Genomic DNA, 19,566 nt, shown 5'->3' with positions numbered 1-19,566 from the left:
AAGCAGGCCAAAGAAAACCAGAGAGCATGAAATCAAGCAATGCAAATTCTGACACTCGTAGGGGTGTGCTAGCTTAATTCTTATACGCTCAGAGTTTAGAAACCTTTATTCATTAGAAATCTATCTCTCCCGTTGACTGATTATCATGAAACAAACTTCATTGGGAAACTCTTGACACACAGATTCCATGAATAGCAACAGTTTTCACTATAAAAAAAGTTGGGAATTTATTTACGTCCATAAGCTGTAATTTGATTCTTCTTTACGGATACAGGGGTAATGCAACAGGTTCTCTCGCTACTTTTTTTTTTAAAAAAACCCAACTGAGACTCTGAATAGCTTATTCAACCATGGCATTAGGGTTTCTCTGTTTTCATTCTGCTTTGTGTTTTAAATTTGTCATTATACGGTCTGTATAAACCCCACCCTGGATCAATGAAAATGAAGTTACAGAAAGTTACAGTGTCCAGGGGAGGCTCCGATTTCAGCAGGGCAGTGGATCCATTCCGGGGTTCAGTCAGAACTCCAAAGGAACCATCCACAGTGATTCTTTAGAGTTCTGAGAGAAACCCGGAACAGATTCACTGCCCCACTGACACTGGAGCCACCAGCCTTCACTGGCAGTATCCAACGCTGTCACAGTGCCGGCGCTACAGTAACTGTGCTGGTGTAAACCAGGGCTAGTGCAGTGTCATTACCGCTTGCCGGGCAAAGGTCCAAAGCAATGGATTACCACCAAATGTCGGCAGCAGATCACCACTTTCCCCGCTTGCCTCACAAACGGTAATGCTGTTGGGCCAGCGGAGTGACGGCCGGGGAGACTGCCCGTAGGAAACAACATGCCAGAAGGTTACGACGGCCATCCCATTTCGAATCCAGCGTTCCAGTTGCATCCGGCGTCATCCCCAGTGGAGATTCGGTGGGACCAGCCATCCCCCGGGAGGCGGAGCCCGCAGGGAAGGCGGAAGTTCCTGAACTGGTGGCCAGCCGGGGGGATACTGGAAAGGCGACTCTTCCTCGGAGAGGGGGCTACGGGGGGAAAGAGGGGAGAAAAGCACAGCGTTGGAAACCGTTTTGTTTTCAAAGGATGCTCCACTTTTATCTCGTTCCTTTTTCAGGGCTGGAAGTGTTGCACAGATAATATTAAGCCAGCAATCCTTGCACCGCCCCCCTGCGAGGGAGGGTCAGTATCGATAGCCCCAGGTTGCAGACAGGAAAGGCTGGGGTTTGGCTGGAGCCCCTGAAGGAGCAAGGATGGGGAGAGGGTGCCTGGAGCTCAAATCCTTAGCTGGTAGGAAATCTAAGAGCACGCTGAACTATCTGGCACAGGATTACCCTTCCCAGGGGTGGAGAATACTTTTTCTACAAAGGAGTGTTTAGTGTTCCCCCCCACACACAAAAAAAAAGTCAATCAGGGGAGCAAGCGGTGGTGGGTGGAGCCAGATCTGATGGATGGTGGAATTTGCAGCATTGCAGCATTGTATACCTCTCTCTCTGTGTGTGCCACCCCATCACTCTCTCTCTCTCTCTGTGTCACCCCATCACTGTCTTTCTCTCCCTTTCTCTCTGTACCACTCCATCACTCCCTTTCTCTGTGTATGTCACCCATCATTCTCTATCTCTTCATCTCCCTGTGCCAACCCATCTTTCTCCCCCCTCTCTCTGTGCCACCCCATCACTCTCTTTCTCACTCTTTCTCTCTGTGCCATTCCATCAATCTCTCTTTCTCCACACTCCACCTTTCCTCCATCTCTCAATTCCACTTGGCTTTCCCCCACTTAATACAGATCTAACCTGAACACTTGCAGAGAACGTCCCACTACCATTCCATTACTGTATCTGCTTCAGCTACATCTACTTCTTTTTTTCCTCCCCTTCCTGCCCTCTTCCTCTTCCTCTGCAACCCCCTCCATTACAAGGTTCCTCCCACTCCACTGGCTCAGCATACAGCCTCATTACTCACCCATCCAGCCCTCTCTCACTCTCTCTGTCTCATGCACAGACGAGGAACCAATTCCCAGAGGAGAGATCTCCTGGCCAGGAATGACACAGTACTGGTGTGTGTGTGTGTGTGTGTGTGTGTGTGTGTGTGTGTGTGTGTGTGTGACATGACTACGCTGGGGCTTTTCAGGCCTTGACTGATGGATGCAGAGGTGCATCAAGCAAATGTTTTTTTCATGGCACTCTGTTTCCTCCAGAAACAGGGGTGGAACTACAATTCCACCCTGTGCCACACTACGGGAAGAGCACGGGGTCCCAGAACTCTTTGAAGGCTCCAGAGCCCAATCAGTAGCAGTCTCCAAGGACTTGAAAGGTTGCCGCACAGAGGAGGGCCAGGATTTCTTTTCGATCCTCCCAGAGCGCAGGACACGGAATAACGGACTCAAGTTAAAGGAAGCCAGATTCCGGCTGGACATCAGGAAAAACTTCCTGACTGTTAGAGCAGCATGACAATGGAACCAATGACCTAGGGAGGTTGTGGGCTTTCCCACACTAAAGACATTCAAGTTGCAGCTGGGCAGCCATCCATCAAGGATGCTTTAAGGTGGATTCCTGCATGGAGCTGGGGGTTAGACTTGATGGCCTTGGAGGCCCCTTCCAACTCTGCTATTCTATGAATATACCCCTATGAGGAGAGCCAACTGATCCAAGGTGGAGCTCTCCACAGAAGGGCAAGGTGCAGCGCTGCCAGGGAAGAAGACGCTAAGGGAAATGCAGGGGGCCAGCAAGGTGAGGGGGCCGAACGCCAAGGCTGGAGCGGAAAGGACAGGAGCTATCGGAAGAGGTCAAACAGGAGACCTGGCACCCGCCCAAAGTGCTGTTCCGTTAAGCTTGCAGCAGAGGGTCAGATGAGCGGGGAGAAACAGCAGGCAGAAAAGACCGGAGGAAGGAGGAGGAGGAGGAGGAGCAGGTCCCAATCCGGTACTAGCAAGCCGGGAGGTTTAGTGGAAAAGGCAAGCTGTGGGTGAAGACGCGAGGAGAAGGCTTCAGCATCTCCCAGGAGGAGAGGAGATGATCCAGAACTATCTCACCCCACCCATCCACCTTCCAGCAGCCCCAAGATTTGGGAAACGGAGGCACAGAGACAGCCCACAGCCAAGGGTTAAAGAACCTCAGGCCCAGAACTGGCGGGGTGGAGGCGGCCTCTCCCCTTCCACACCTAGAGATCCGTTGGGAACCTCAAACTTGTTGCCGCCTTCCCTTTTGGGCAATGGCATGCCAGTGGAGACTGGGGACTCCGATGCCAGTGGGGAGATGAATCCGCTCCGGGTTTCAGCTGGAAGCAGTCAGAACTCTAAAGGGGAGACTGGACATGGCTGGTACAAGGGGTGAGGTGAAAGACCCCCACACACCCCCTAAACGCTGGTGCCAAGCAGAGGAAAGCAATACTGGACAAAGAGGCTGAGGCAGAGGTGGGTAGACAGGGGTTGGGGGGTTGGACATCAACTCCCAGAAGCCCCTGTCAGCACAGCCCATGGTCAGGAATGCTGGGAGTTGAAGTCCAAAAGGAGATCTACATTCTGCTCTAAGGGATCTTCCTTCATTCTGGTACAGCGTTGAAAAGAAGTAACGATAACAGAAATTGAGGCAGAGGGCAAAGTTCACAGGCAAATAACCCACCCACCCCCGCTGCGCTGGGGCAGTCGACAGGACATTCTCCCTCCCAATCCGATTGGGCCAAGCTGGAAAAGCCACCTGGAGCCCGGGCGGGCTGCCGCCGGAGCACACCAGGGAGTTGGCCAGGGCCACGTACCTGTCGTCCTCCGCCGCACCGCGGCCCTTGGCCCTTTTCTCCAGCCAGTCCTCGATGGTGCCCGGAGGGAGAACCGCCCCGTCAAAATGCTGCTCTTTGGCTCTCTTCTCCTCTGTTTTTGGGGAAAGGTAAACGGGTGAGACCACGAACCTTCTGCACCATTAAACCCACGCGCCGTTATCCCGCCGCCGTTCTGTCGGCAGCCGGCAGTTCTGGCCTCGGCGGTTTCGGAAACTCCTCCCCAGCTGCTGGGCATTTGGCAGGCTGCAGGCGGAGGCTCCGTTTCCCCATCCAGCGGGCATTTTTGCCTGCGTTGGTTCAGAGCCCGGAACGGCATCCGAAAGCTCCGGCCTTCTGGCCTGGGTGTGTCAGTCCAGGGCGGTCGGCGTGGCAGCGAAAGCGGGGGAAGGCTATTGATGGCTTGGGGGATTGTCTGCCTGGCTTGGGGCCAAGGCCTAGGAGAAGCTCAACCATTCTGGCAGCCTGAAATAAAGCCGGGCTTGTTTTCCCAGGTGCAGAGGGAACGGGCGTGCCCAAATGCATCATGGGAAGCAGAGATGACGCCTGCTAATGCAGGAACGAGCGAAGGTTTCAGAAACACAACATAAGACCCGGCGCCATAGAATCAAACAACAACGTACTATATAATACAGAACCACTGAGTGGAAATGTTCTAATTCTGGATTTCCTGCAATGAGCAGGGTGGTGGAACAGATGGCCTACAAGCCTACACACACCAGCTTGCAGATTCTAAGGTCAAGCCACCTGCCTTAGCTGCCATTGGCTGAGCTGCTCTGATGTCACAGGAGTGCCTAGAGTTGGAGCCGGCAGCAGGCCAAGGTGGAAGATGGACAGAGAAAGCTGGAGGCCAAGGAAAGGAGGGATTCTGGTGAGTGAAAAAGGCAGGAAGGAGACAGATATTCCGGCAGGGAAGAGATCTGTCGAGCTGTATAAGGTAGAGCGAAGAAAGACGGTGGTTGGGTTCACACATCACGCTAAGCCATGGTGGGAGGCAAGCTGCCCTGGGCAGGTGATTATGCAAATAACCGACTGTGATCCCATCACACAAGCAGGCAAACAAGCTACTCAGAGCAGTTTATTTCACACACTCGCTCGCTACTTCTCCCCCTGAAGTCCTCCCGCCCAGCCAGGTAGGTATCCCAGCTTCCCTTGTGGCGGGAATAGAGACTGCTTGAGAAGAGCAGAGTGGCGGCGGCGATTTTGGCCACTCTTGCCAAGCAGCTCTGTAGGCGACCTCCAGAACTCACACGGTGTGGCAGACCACATGTAACGCGCCAGAGGTAAAATAACCTTGACTGCAGACTGTGGGGTCTCAGGGTGGCTTATTTGAGGGAAAGAATAACCCACCGTGGGGCGGGGGGGGAAAGTCCCACAGACAACACACTAACCCATCATGGATTGTTCCGGAAAATAAACCACAATGGGTTAGTGCATTGTGTGAACCCAGCCAGTCTCTCACAGTTGCCACTTATCACCTGACCTCCTTGGGCTTCTTATTTACTTATGCAAGAGACATTTAGGCCGCTTCTTCTTGTTGATATGAGACTTCCTGGCTGGTCTCAACGTTCTGAGGGCTCGGGGATTGGGGGAGATACATCGGCTGAATTTCTGCCTCGTTCCCTCCCCTCTGCTTCAGGACCTGCTCTGGGCTTGAGCCCTGACGGGTGCAGCTCTTTTCCCAGTTCCAACTGAGAACTGGACTACCACGACCATGTGCCACTCCACCAACGCCATCGCAACAGGCCAAAACTGCTGCACGTCTCACCTCACCGACTCGCCAGAGAAGCACGTCTCCCTCCAGAGGAGGGCTCTTTTGCGGTGCAAGGGCTGGCCTCCAGGGTCGGCATGGTTGGGCACCTTACGAGGGCCCACAACCAAGCAGGGGCCCCCTGACCAGAGCCGCCTGGAGTTGCTCCTCCTCTTCCCCATGGCAACCTGCTTGTCCACCTGGCCCAGACAACGCTGGTGGCGAGAAGAAGGGGCAGGAGACACCGCGGCCTCCTTGCTCCCTGGCTCTCTCTGCCTGCCAAGCAAGCAAGTGGTGGCAAGGAGGAGGAGGAGCTGGTGACAATGGCAGTGTGGTGTAGTGGTTAGAGTGTTGGACTGGGAGTCAGGAGTTCCAGGTTCTAGTCCCCACTCAGCCATGGAAACCCACTGGGTGACATTGGGCCAGTCCCAGACTCTTAACCCAACCTCCCTCACAGGGTTGTTGTGAGGATAAAACAGAGAGGAGGAGGATTATGTACACTGCCTTGGGTTCCTTAAGAGGAAAAAAAGCGGGATATAAATGCAATAATAATAATAGAGGACAGGAGACCACTGAGAGTGTCTTGCCCCAGGGGCATCAAACCCCAGAAGTCGGCAGTGGCCACCACTCCCCTACACATCTGGGAAACGACTCCACATATTGACATTAAGAGCACAGCCACAGGCCCAGCGGCAGCCTGAGCCATGGCGGCCTGAAGGAAGCTTTCCCTCTCTCGTAAACGAGAACGCGGGTTCCTGCATTGAAAAGGCATGGATCAAGGTACGCTTCCTGCGTGTACAGATGTTCTGCTCCTCCCGCCCGGCCTCCCCAGGGAGCCGTTTCCCACCCAGATCTCTCCCCTCGCCCCCACGGAGGCCTTTCCCATCATCACCCGGCCGTCACCCCCCCCCCCCCCAGCTCCACCAGCCACCTGCTGTAAACCAAGACGGGGCCGCATGTCACGCTTTTTAAGCGAAATGTTAAACATTTCCCGACAGGGTGTGAAATTAACTCCACCGCTCCGGCAGAGTGAAGGATCGCGCCAGTCCAAAGGTGGCAGCCAATTATTCTTCTCACCGGCTGAATATTGATGAGGGCAACGGAAGCAGGACGCGCGACGGGCAGCCGGAGATGGATGGCGGGCCGTATCCCAGGTTGGTGCGTGGCAGCGGCTGTGGCGCAGCGGCAAGACCCCCTGCCTTGCATTCGGAAGGCCCCAGGTTCCAGCAACTCCAGGAAGGATCAGAAAAATCCCTGCCTCAAACCCTGGAGAGCTGTTGTTGGTCATTGCTGACAATGCTGGGCTCTGGTCCGACTCAGTATAAAGCAACTTTTTATCTTGTCAATGGTCCCGTTCGCATGACACAACAGCAAATCACGGGTTAACGGGTTGTGTGCATGCCGCCACAATTTTGAATATGCAATCTCTGATTGGCCAGAACAGAGGTTATACCGTGATGGGCAAACCCGGATACCATGGCTTAATAAACACAGATTAACTGTGGGTTGTTGATGGGTTAATTGTGGGTTAAACAACCCACAGTTAATCACTGCATTCAGACAACACAATAGTCAATCGTGGGTTAACAGTCAACTCCACGGTTGATTATCTGTGACCAAAATAAATAAACTGAAACTGATTATCAAGGGGATTCAACCATGGTGTGGATTAAGGTCAGCATCGAGTTGACTATTATTCCACGTCCTGCACTCTGGGAGGATCGAGAAGAGATCCTGGCCCTCCTCTGTGGGACAACCTTTTAAGTATTTGAAGAGTGCTATCATGTCTCCCCTCAATCCTCTCTTCTCCAGGCTAAACATGCCCAGTTCCTTCAGTCTCTCTTCATAGGGCTTTGTTTCCAGACCCCTGATCATCCTGGTTGCCCTCCTCTGAACACGCTCCAGCTTGTCTGTGTCCTTCTTGAATTGTGGAGCCCAGAACTGGACGCAATACTCTAGAAGAGGCCTAACCAGGCCCGAACAGAGGGGAACCAGTACCTCGCGCAAATTGGAAGCTATACTTCTATTAATGCAGCCCAGTCGGGTCTGTACTGGCTCCTGCGATCCTAGGCTTTCCATGCTCTCTCCTCAAACCCTGCGGATCCAGCCCCTCTGGCTCACGTCTCTCCCTCCTCCCCAAAGGGCAGCGAAGAAAGCAGACCCCCCACACACAATGGAGTGTTTCTCCTCGCCCAAGCCAGCAGCAGGAGCTTCGCCAAATGCCAAGACTTTGGCTTTCCCTGCAGCGGAGTTGCTTTAATTAAAAGAGGTTTTCGATTTGCAGGATTGAAACGGAGGCGGTGGGGGCGAGGGTTTTGCTGGGGTCCTCCCCCCCACCCCACCCCGCACGCACGCCGGAACAGTCTCTCCTTTTCTCTCTCTGCCGCCCCTCTCATCATCCGACTCAGTGCTTCTGCTTCCATCCGGCCCATTTAACCGCCGCCAATAATCAATAGCTGCATAATTGGCGAACAAACACGACAAGGCCGGGAACAGATGCTCGGATCTCCCAGCCTCCGCCAGCTCCGCTGCAAGCGGAGGGAGGCCCCCCGTTTCTGGGCAGACTCCAACCATCACAACAGCTGTCGTAGTGGGTTTCGGGTCAAGCCAGAGAGAAAGCACACCCCACGGATCCTTCCCGGTGCCACGCTGCCTGTCTTCCCCTCTGGATTTTAGTTCTCCGTTTAGGACGTGTCCATCCCGCCATTCCTCCGTCGTGGAACTCAAGGTGGCTACACGTGGTTCTCAGGTGGTCTCCCCTCCAAGCACCGGCCGGACCCAGGCCTGCTTAGCTTTCTCTAACCAGTTTTGGGGGTATTCTCCCCTCCCACACACCACAGTTCACCCTGGGCCTCCTGACTGTCCAGTGTAGCATTTTTGGCAGGCCTGGAGGAGCTGCTGTAGGAAGGAGGAGTCTGGAAACAAAGCCCTATGAGGAGAGATTGAAAAAACTGGGCATGTTTAGCCTGGAGAAGAGAAGACTGAGGGGAGACATGAGAGCACTCTTCAAATACTTAAAAGGTTGTCACACAGCGGAGGGCCAGGATCTCTTCTCGATCATCCCAGAGCGCAGGACACGGAATAACAGGCTCAAGTGACAGGAAGACAGATTCCGGCTGGACATCAGGAAAAACTTCCTGACTGTTAGAGCAGTACGACAATAGAACCAATTCCCTAGGGAGGTTGTTGGCTCTCCCACACTAGAGGCCTTCAAGAGGCAGGTGGACAACCATCTGTCAGGGATGCTTTAGGGTGGATTCCTGCATTGAGCAGGGGGTTGGACTCGATGGCCTTGTAGGCCCCTTCCAACTCTACTAGTCTATGATTCTACGAAGCTCACTTCCGCTGGGGCAGTTGATCCAGCGGAAATCTGGATCCGACCCGTTTCTGCCGTGCCACCCAACAGCAAAATGGTTCTCGGGGTGGCCGACAGGAACAGACACAATCAAAACAATTTAAACACGACTATGGGCCATAAAAATATTGCAGCAGAAAAATTACAGGGGCAGAGAAGAAAAATCCATACATGACTCTCTCAAACGGTGAACACAGAGAGAGAGAGAGAGAGAGAGAGAGAGAGAGAGAGAGAGAGAGAGAGAGAGAGAGATCTGAGAGAGATTTAGAGTGCAAAAAAAAAAAAAGCCAAACGCCAAGGGGTGAAACCAAAAAATGAGTTCTTAATGAATGTTATTTTGATAAGGCTTTCTTGAAATAATGTTTATTCAGAAAAGCCGACGCGTTTCGGACTCCAAAAACAACCTGGGTCTCTCCTCAGGGCAGTTTCAAAAAGCAGCTTCAGTTCCTTATATGACTACAGTAAATTCCTAAGCTGTGTCTAGGATTGCAATGGAGACTTAAATGCAGGTAACTGCCTTTCCTGGACGGTTTAGGGTCCTTTTACGTCCTCATTCAGCACCCTCAATCCTCTTCCCCTAGTGGCAAAGACGTGATCCATGTTACACACCTAGACTCATTCAAGACTAAATAGAGGGCCTGTTCAGAAGACACTCCATAGAATCATGGAATAGTAGTTAGAAGGGGCCAACCAGGCCATTTTAAAATGTTTTTAGGATGATTTTAGTAGGGCTGTGCTCCGCTTCTCCTCGGACCAGAGAAGCAGAAGCGGATTGGGGTGCTTTAGCTCCTCTTAAGGCGGAGGCGAAGAGGATCGGGGGAGCTGCGGAGCGCCGTGGAGCGGATCGAGGTGAAGGCGGATCCTTCGCCTCGATCCGGAGATCCGCAAAAAAGGTAAGGGGGGTTTACTTGGCCCTGCTGCTGCTGCCCATGCAGCGACAGTGGAAGAGCCAGGTAAGGGGGCAAGGGGGAGGGGGGTCTTACCTGCATCCGTCTGTGGCCCCGCGGCTGCTTCACTAGAGCCCAAGGACTCAAACAGGAAGAGTAAAGGGGAGGAAGGTAAAGGGGAGGAAGGAGGGGGTGGTTACCTGGCCCTGCCTCCACCCCCTGTGCAGCGACGGCGGCAGAGCCAGGTAAGGGGGAGGCAGCTCTTACCTGCATCTGTCGCGGCCCGTCGCCGGCTTCGCCAGAGTCTGCAGCTCAACCTGGAAGTGTAGGCCGCACGCGGGGCCTACAGTTTCTGGTTGAGCTGCGGTCTCTAGTGAAGCTGGCGGCAGGCCGGGACGGAAGCAGGTAAGGGGGAGGAGGGAGGGGGGCCTTACCTGGCACCGCCCCCCGCCGCTGCGGAGCTCCGATTCGGAGCCGGAGCTCCGCAGCAGAGCGGAGCGGACTCTAGGCGGATCAAGGCAGGGCGGAGCGGGGGGTCCGTGCACAGCCCTAGTTTTTAGTATGTTTTTAACAATGTATGTTTTAATTGAGTATTATGTATTTTATCGTTTATTGTTGTTCCCCGCCTCGATCAAAATGGAGAGGCGGGTAAGAAATAAATAAATTATTATTATTATTATTATTATTATTATTATTATTATTATTAGCGTCCAACCCCCTGCAGGAATCCACCTTAAAGCATCCCTGAGAGATGGCTCTCCAGCCACTTCCTGAAGGCCTCTAGTGCTCTCGCCACACAACACTTTAAGCCACGGTTAGAGCTGCAAACCCTGCTGGAGACGCTCCAACTGTGGTTAGTGAATGAGCCGGGTTTAGCAAAACGCATCGCACGGGACACCGTAAACCCTGCTGCTTCACCAAAAGCCTTAACCAGCAGGGTTCACAGCGACTTCTGAACAGGCCCAAAGAAAGAAATCAAGTATCTTCCTCAAGAAACGCGGGGATTGAGAGCTGGTGTAGCGACTAAAATGTTGGACTGGGAGGTCCGGGTTCTAGTCCCCACTCGGCCACGTAAACCCACTGGGCGACTTTGGGCCGGTCACAAACTCTCAGCCCAGCCTACCTCACAGGGTTGTTGTTGTGAGGATCAAATGGAGAGGAGGAGGATTATGTACACCACCTTGGGTTCCTTGGAGGAGAAAAGGCGAAATATAAAAATGCAATAAATAAATAAAAAAAATAAATGATATGCATTTTGGCCCTCAGGATACAGGAGGTCAATGGGCCTCTTTGCATTCAGGAAGGCGTAGCTCATCCTGCTTTTTCCTAAAAAAACAACAACACCCACCCTGTGAGGTAGGAGAGCCTAAGCGGGGTTGGCCCCGCGGCGTCCCGCGCGCGCTTCACAGCTCAGCCGGGATTCGCCCCGCACTCCGTGCCTTGGGGTTCCAAACCTCCGGCAGCAAAAGCACGCTTTCTGTCCTCCCAGAATTGGAACGCTTAAACTGCTTTGCTGCGATGCCCAAAAACGGAGCGTGGGAAAGAGCAAGAGTGCCCACTTGTGCTCACAACTGGGAGTGGGGGGGGGGGGGAAGCCGAGGGGAAACCAAGTCGTTGTTTTTCTTGGATAACCTGCTTCCTCTCAGCAAGCTGAGGTCGGGGCCGGGCATCGATCATTCTGCTCGTCAGGGGCGAGCGCCTCTTGCCTGCCCTAGGAACAGAGTCCCAGGGCGGCAGCTTCAGAGAGCCATTCCCGCTTGCAGCAGGTCGGTGAAGAAAAAGGAACGGCGAGTGCTCTTCTGTGCTTTCTGCTGTGGCGCCATTAGGCCGGACTTTGGGGCTGAGGTCTGGGGCCCCGGTCAGTGAGGCGAGCCGGAGGGCCCGAAATGCAGTAGCGGGGCTGGCTTATCGCCATGTTGAACTAAATGAAGGGATGCACATGATCACCTGAAGGGTGCAGGAGGCATAAGCAGAGCGGGAGAAACACCCGCCGGCCCTTTCCACTGCCAAAGCTTCCAACGAAGCAGAGAAGACCCTGCCTCGCTCTCTCACTCTCTCACTCCAGCAAGCCCGGAAGAAACGTGGGGATTGACTTTTCTTTTCTTCCCTTGCTTGGGCCGAGGTCGGAAGAAGAAAAGAAGCGGGAGGCATTTGGCCTTTCTTCCGCTTCCCACGGCTGGCTGGGGCCTGCTGGGAGTTGTAGGCTAAGTGAGCGTAGCACTGCGCCCCAAACTCTTGCTTCTCTACACTTTCGCAGAAACCTAGCCTCCTCCGGAAGGCCCCTTCCACGTGCCAGAGCCGTGGAGGTGGCGGCACAAGTGAAGACGCAGAGAAGCTCAGCCAAGCAGAGAGCTGTAGAACCCCTCCCCTGTGAGCAAGGCTCTGCTGGAGAGTAGGCCATTCCACAGGAGGCATGGATGGCCTGCAGCTGTGCTCTGGGTGGGGCTGTGAAGGTTCAGGGCTTATCATCTGACTACCCAGCTCTTTTCTGCAACTACTTCTGCCCACTGACCCTGACTAATTCTCTGGAGCTCTGCCCTCATGCCACAGCGAGCACAACAGTTACCGGGGAATTGCATGGGCTAGGCTCTTCTGGAATCCCCTCTCAGTGTCCTCATTGCAGCTGAACTTCATAGGGTGCCCATGTGGAAAGGAGGACAGGGCTCCTGTATCTTTAACAGTTGTGTAGGAAAGGGAACTTCAGTAGATGCCATTTGTATGCATGCAGCACCTGGTGAAATTCCCTCTTCATCACAACAGTTAAAGCTACACTAGCTATACTAGAGTGCCCAAATACAAAAGAGTGCAGTTTTAACAGTTGTGATGAAGAAGGAATTTCACTGGGAGCTGCGTGCATACCAGTGACACCTGCTGAAATTTCCTTTTCTAGACAATTTTTCATGTGGTCACCCTAAGCTGAACCCTGCGGCCGCGCTCACCTTGCACCTGTGCATTCAGCTTCTCCAAATCCCCCTCCGTCATGTGAGAGAACCTGCAGTTGGAGCCAAAATCGCACTGGCCTGCAAGGAAATCCAAACAAAGGCATGTCAGGCAGAGGGTGCCCAAGAGGGCAGGGAAGTCCTGATCGATTAATCAATCAATCAATCAGAATTGGCACCCTTAACAGAACACCACAACCATGAACACAGCACAATGCCTCCACAACAGAGGTTCTGGTAGCAGCAACAGCAGAATCCTAAAAAGGGAATATTATTTTAAATATAGCACGTTTCTAGGCCTCATGGAGAAATGAGAGAGCAGGGGGAAACAGAATGCTAAAAAAAGTATATATATCGAAGGATCTTGAAGACAAGGCTTCTTTATGCAATATGGAAAGGCGGACCAGGTTCCTGGATCTTTAACAGCTATATAGAAAAGGGAATTTCAGCAGGTGTCCTTTGTATGCATGCAGCACCTGGTGAAAGTCCCTCTTCATCACAGCAGTTAAATCTGCAGGAGCCCTGCCCTCTTGACCAGATACAAAAGAGAGCCAGGTAGGGTGACCATATGGAAAGGAGAACAGGGCTCCTGTATCTTTAACAGTTGGATAGAAAAGGGAATTTCACCAGGTGTCACCATTTGTATGCCTTCAGCGCCTGGTGAAATCCCCTCTCCATCACAACAGTGAAAGCTGCAGGAGCCCTGCCCTCTTTTGTATCTGGGCACTCCACTATAGACCAGATACAAAAGGGGACAGGGCTCCCGCAGCTTTCACTGTTGTGATGGAGAGGGGATTTCACCAGGCGCTGCAGGCATACAAATGACACCAGCTGAAATTCCCTTTGCTCTACAACTGTTAAAGATGCAGGAGCCTGGTCCTCCTTTCCATACGGTCACCCTATGCAACACTGGGATGAACACCATCGTCCCTCTTTCCTTGTTGCTCCAGAATATCCTGAGTCTCAGCCCATCTTCCCCAGCAGAAAGTTTAGTCCTTGGCATGCGCACGCCCATACATCCGCTGCTCAAGCCCTGCAGCTGCTGCAAAATGAGCAGGCCAGTCTACGGAAGAAGGCCTGCAACACAGCCGGCGGCATATTTTCAGGCCTCATTTACAGGCCTGTTCCTCTGAGCGTGCAGAACCACGACTATGATTTCATTGGCACTGGTTCCCTGGGGACTTTCTAAGAGCCCGTTATTGCCTTGAAAGCCCGGAACAAGCTTGAGTCCGGGATACTCCAAAGGAAACTCTGATTCCCATGTGACTCTGCCCGCCCTTTGAGATTTACCAGACCAGGGCATCCCCAACCTAGTGCCCTCCAGATAGGATGGACTACAACTCCCATCCATCTCAGCCAGCATAGCTGTGGATGATGGGAGTTGTAGTCAGACACATCAAAGGGTGCTAGGTTAGAGAAGGCTGTTCTAGGCTTCAGTTCTATATTCAAGTATTATGAGTTGGATTTTAAAAAAATACGATTCAGCATAGGAGCCTGGAAACGGGTGGGTGGGTAGATTTCCTTTGCGGCAGAATTTCAGGGGGCACAAAGGGAGGGAGGGAGGGAAATCTGCAAATACTGCCCCTCTCCCCCCACCCCACCTCCTCCTGTTACTGAAACACCCGTTTCTAGGAACTGAACTGCACTTGTGGGTTTTTTGGATCTAACCCGTATATCCTTATTTGAATAAGGGGAATTAAATGCACCTTAAAAGACCAGCCTCGTGTGGCGCAGAGCGGTAAAGCAGCAGTTTCTGCAGCTGAAACTCTCCCCACGGCCTGAGTTCGATCCCAGCGGAAGCTGGTTTCAGGCAGCCGGCTCGGGTCGACTCAGCCTTCCATCCTCCCGAGGTCGGTAAAATGAGTACCCAGCTAGCTGGGGGAAAGGTAATCACGGCCAGGGAAGGCAACGGCAAACCACCCCGCTATAAGGCCTGCCAAGAAAACGTCAGCGAAAGCTGGCGTCCCTCCAAGGGTCAGTAATGACTCAGTGCTTGCACGAGAGGTTCCTTTCCTTTCCTTTCCTTTCCTTTCCTAAAAGACATGACAGTGGTGGCTGCTAGTTTTGGTGGCTTCAAAGGGGGATTAGTTAAATCCACGGAGGAGGCCAGAAGCCCTTCACATTTTTTTACTGGCCACCAGTGTGGTGCAACAGACAGAGCGTTGGACCGGGTCTCAGAAAATCTGGCTTCGCGTCCCTCTTGACCGTGGCAGCTCACTGGGTCACTTTGGGCCAGGCCCCAACTCTCAGCCTAACCTTCCTCACAGGGTTGTTGTGAGGATAAAATGGAGAGGAGGAGGACTATGGAAGTAGCCTTGAGTTCTGTGCGAGAAAGCAAAAAAACAAAAAACAAGGCAGGATATAAATGTGATAATAAATAGTAAATAAAAAGCCAGATTCCGGTTGGACATCAGGAAAAACTTCCTGACGGTTAGAGCAGTACGACAACGGAACCAATGGCTTAGGGAGGTCGTGGGCTCTCCCACACGAGAGGCATTCAAGATGGATTCCCGCACTGAGCAGGGGGTTGGCCTTATAGGACCCTTCCAACTCTATGATTCTATGAAGCCCACTTCCGCCGGCACAGTTAATCCAGAGGAAATCTGGATCCGACCCATTTCTGCTGTGCCACCCAACAGCAAAATGGTTCTCAGGGTGGATTCTGGTATTGAGCAGGGGGTTGGACTTGATGGCCTTATAGGCCCCTTCCAACTCTACAATTCTATGAAAAGTTCAGAGAAAGTATACCAGTAGCCCAGCAGCAGAGGGAGCCATTGCCTTCCCGCCCTGCTTGTTGGGCTTCTGGGAGGCTTCTGGTCTGTGGGGTTAGGAAGGGAATTACAGAGAAAACACACCTGTTTGCAGGAATTTTCGACATGGCTTCTTGCTCTGTTCTTCGTGCAGGACGGCCACAGCATCTGTGAGAGGCGAAGGACCACAAGAGATGGAGAATGGGGTTGTTACATTGGGACGTTGGACAATTGCCTCCGAAGCCCTTCAGCAATTTAAAACAATCTGAACAGCTGCTGTCTTGTCCTCGCCTGGGAGTAAGTCCTGCTGAACTCAGCAGGGCTTATTCCTGAACAGGCTGGCACAGGCTTGCACTGGTAGCCACTGTGCAATATGAGCTCTTTCAAACACACTCCCCAAACCGAGAAGTTAGCTGGTGGTCGTTTAACAAGTCAGTAGCGCCTTCAACCTGCGTTCTATTCATGAAGACGTACAGGGGCAACCCAGTGCCATCCGTGGTCCCTCAAAAACATCGGCAGCCGTTCCATCCGTGGAGAAGAGGGAGGGACAGGAAGCAGGCTGCTTCATCAGCTCAGCGCCAAGACCGCCCATGTTTGGGTTTGAGCTGGTTCCGTTCCAGCTGGTTGTGATAAAAAGGCCCAACAATGTCTAACTGCATTACAGCCGGTCACCAGACGAACTGTGCAGCAGTGACGTTAGGTGCCTGTGTTTTCTGCATTGAGCAGGGGGTTGGACTCGATGGCCTTGTAGGCCCCTTCCAACTCTGCTATTTATTTATTTTTATTTATTATATTTATTTGTATCCCGCCTTTTGCCCAATGCTGGGCCTCAAGGCGGCCTTACAAAGTTTAAAATATACATGGGGGGGGGAGGGAAAACAAAACCATAAACAATTAAAAAATACACAACAAAATTATAAAACATTAACATAGATGGAGGGCTGGATTATTCTCCAAAGGCCTGCTTGAACAAAAAAGTTTTAGCCTGCTTCCGAAAGCCCATCAAGGAGGGAGCCAGCCTAGCTTCCCCGGGAAGAGAGTTCCAGAGCACCGGAGCAGCCACCGAGAAGGCCCTCTCCCATGTTCCCACCAAGCGCGCCTGCGAAGAAGGTGGGACTGAAAGAAAGGCCTCTCCAGAAGATCTCAAAGCACGGGCAGGCTCATAAGGGAGAATACGGTCTTTCAAATAACCTGGACCCGAGCCATATAGGGCTTTATAGGTCATAACCAGCACTTTGAATTGTGCCTGGAAACAGACTGGAAGCCAGTGGAGCTGTTTTAACAGGGGAGTTGTGTGCTCCCTGTAACCAGCCCCAGTCAAGCAATCTGGCTGCAGCTCTTTGAACCAGCTGGAATTTCCGAACACTCTTCAAAGGCAGCCCCACGTAGAGCGCCTTACAGTAATCCAATCGGGATGTAACTAAGGCATGTGTCACCGTGGCCAGGTCCGACATCTCTAGGAACGGGCGCAGCTGGCGCACTAGCTTGAACTGTGCAAATGCACTCCTGGCCACCGCCGAAACCTGGGTATCCAGGATTCTATGCTATTCTATGATTCTATGATTCTTGCGTTCCTTTGCCCTCCTCATCTTTTTTGACCTCTCATGTCGTGACTTTTTAGATTGTAAGCCGAAGGGCAAGGACTCATTTTTATTTATCCATGAACCACCCTGGGAGCCTTTCTAGATGAAGAGCAGGGTAGAAACGCTCGTGATCAAGAAACAAATCCCTCCACTCCACCGACTTTTCTTGAGGCCAAGGAAGAGAAACCGCCTCCTACCTCGAAAGAGATCATACCAGACCTTCTTGGCCCTGAGGTGCTGGACGCCGTTCAGGTGCTTCTTCCTGTTGTGTAGGTTGTCCTGGAAAGAGCGGTCACAATAGTCGCAGAAATAGCGCTTGCCCATTTAGACTTCACTGACGGAAACCTCCTGAAGGAAGATCAAACACAATTTTTCCACACAATTCTAAAAACCACCACTCAGCCTCCTCTGCTGTGCCCATTGCATGGTCCTCTCATTGGCTGCTCATGCTCTCCGTGGGACAGGATCTCGATCTAATTCACGCAGAGCTGTTACAGTGGCGGGGATATAGCTGTGAATACAGCCCTGACTGCTGTTTTTGGAAGAAAGTCAGGTTATAAATTTAATAAATACATAAACGTCAACCTCAATTATACTGTCATTGAACATTTATGTGTAGGATGTCCAGGTGGAAAAGGGGACAAGAGCCCATGAACATGCAATAGTTGCGCTAAAGTGTGAACTTCAGCAGATAACACAGAGATATTCAAAGGGACATAAGTAGCCACTTGCCATGGCAAGAAAGAATAGCCTCCAGATGACTAGGCAAAAAGCATTTATACATTAGGACCACCACGCCCATTCTCACCAACACAACACATTGGTGGTAGTTGTTGTTGTTGTTATTATTATTATTATTATTATTATATTTCATTTCTATACCACCCAAGAGTCAAAGCTCTCTGGGCAGTTCACAAAAAATACACATCACAATGCAAGAGAGTCAAAACATAATATAAAATCACTAACATACAAAATTTAAAACATTTTGAAACAACTGAAATATTTACAATACGATAATGGACCTGAATAGAAACAACTGACCTAAATGCTGCCATTATATGCCGTCAAATGCCTGGGAGTAGAGAGGATAGTCTTAACCTGGCGCTGAACAGATGGCAGCATTGGCAGCAGGCAAGCCTCGGTGGGAGATGGTTCCATAATCGGGGGGGGGGGGGGTGGCACCACTGAGAAGGAACTCTCCCTTGTTGCCACCTTCAGAGGAAGATGGCAACTTGGAGGAAGGCCTCTGTCTTTGATCATAAGAACCTCAGAAAAGCCCTGATGCTGGATCAGGCCAAGGGTCCATCTAGTCCAGTCCTCCGTTCACACAGTGGCCAAGCAGCTGTCAACCAGGAACCCACAAGCAGGACATGATGCAACAGCACCCTCCCACCCATGTTCCCCAGCAACAACCTCGGATACTGGAGGTGGCACATGGATGGCAGCCATGCATAGCGTTCTCCTCCAGGATCACAGAGTTGGTTCATTAATAGTTGGCTGTATTAATAGAATTATAGCTTCCAAGTTTATTTATTTATTTATTTATTACATTTTTATACCGCCCAACAGCCGAAGCTCTCTGGGCGGTTCACAAATCACGTGAGGTACTGGTTCCTCTCTATTGGGCCCTGATTTGGCCTCATCTAGAGTATTGCGTCCAGTTCTGGGCTCCACAATTCAAGAAGGATGGAGACAAGCTGGAGCGTGTTCAGAGGAGGGCAGCCAGGAGGATCAGGGGTCTGGAAACAAAGCCCTACGAAGAGAGACTGAAAGAACTGGGCATGTTTAGCCTGGAGAAGAGAAGATTGAGGGGAGACATGAGAGCACTCTTCAAGTCCTGGAAAGGTTGTCACACAGAGGAGGGCCAGGATCTCTTCTCGATCCTCCCAGAGTGCAGGACACAGAATAACGGGCTCAAGTTAAAGGAAGCCAGATTCCGGCTGGACATCAGGAAAAACTTCCTGACTGTTAGAGCAGTACGACAATGGAATCAGTTGCCTGGTGAGGTTGTGGGCTCTCCCACATGAGAGGCCTTCAAGAGGTATCTGGACAACCACCTGCCAAGTATGCTTTAGGGTGGATTCCTGCATTGAGCAGGGGGTTGGACTCGATGGCCTTGTAGGCCCCTTCCAACTCTACTATTCTATGATTCTATGATTTACACACTTCCTATGTAAATTATGACTTTGGGCACCCTTCGTGATACCCAGCAATGAAAAAGCATCTAGCCCGGGGTATTAGCCAATGCTAGTCCTATTTAGAGTAAACCCATTGAAATAAATGGATCTTAAGTGAGCCATGACTAACAAGTGCCATACATTTCAATGGGTCTACACAATATTAACAACCAGAAATCCACTCACCTCCTTCCACAGACGCTGCATCACTTGTACAGCGCCTGGCACACCTGGGACTGGCAGACAAACCCCACCGCCTGGGTCTCCACCCAGTTTCCTCCTCTTCCTCTCAGCCAACTGGGAACTGTAGCGTGGAGCGGCTCGAAAACGAAAACTAAAGCGATCCCATT

General features: G+C 51.9%; 1 protein-coding gene across 2 annotated transcripts; it reads right to left on the bottom strand.

Annotated features, from left to right (window-relative positions):
* Positions 1–306: 306 nt before the first annotated feature.
* On the bottom strand, positions 307–19,546 carry ZMAT5 (zinc finger matrin-type 5). 2 transcript variants are annotated; one of them, XM_063144220.1, is made up of 6 exons: positions 19,403–19,546; positions 17,234–17,384; positions 15,559–15,621; positions 12,704–12,784; positions 3,755–3,866; positions 307–1,029 (listed from the first exon to the last, which is right to left on the bottom strand). In XM_063144220.1, exons 2-6 carry the CDS (start codon positions 17,358–17,360, stop codon positions 900–902), a joined length of 513 nt encoding a protein of 170 aa, XP_063000290.1. In that variant the 5' UTR covers positions 17,361–17,384; positions 19,403–19,546; the 3' UTR covers positions 307–899. The 2 variants fall into 2 exon arrangements, with proteins under 2 accessions (XP_063000290.1, XP_063000292.1); XM_063144222.1 differs by having other exon boundaries at positions 19,447–19,540.
* Positions 19,547–19,566: the final 20 nt, after the last annotated feature.

Source organism: Elgaria multicarinata, chromosome 18 (assembly GCF_023053635.1).
Source record: "Elgaria multicarinata webbii isolate HBS135686 ecotype San Diego chromosome 18, rElgMul1.1.pri, whole genome shotgun sequence".
Classification (NCBI taxonomy): domain Eukaryota; kingdom Metazoa; phylum Chordata; class Lepidosauria; order Squamata; family Anguidae; genus Elgaria; species Elgaria multicarinata.
The sequence above is the reverse complement of the archived record's forward strand: the minus strand, read 5'-3'. Positions and strand labels throughout refer to the sequence as shown.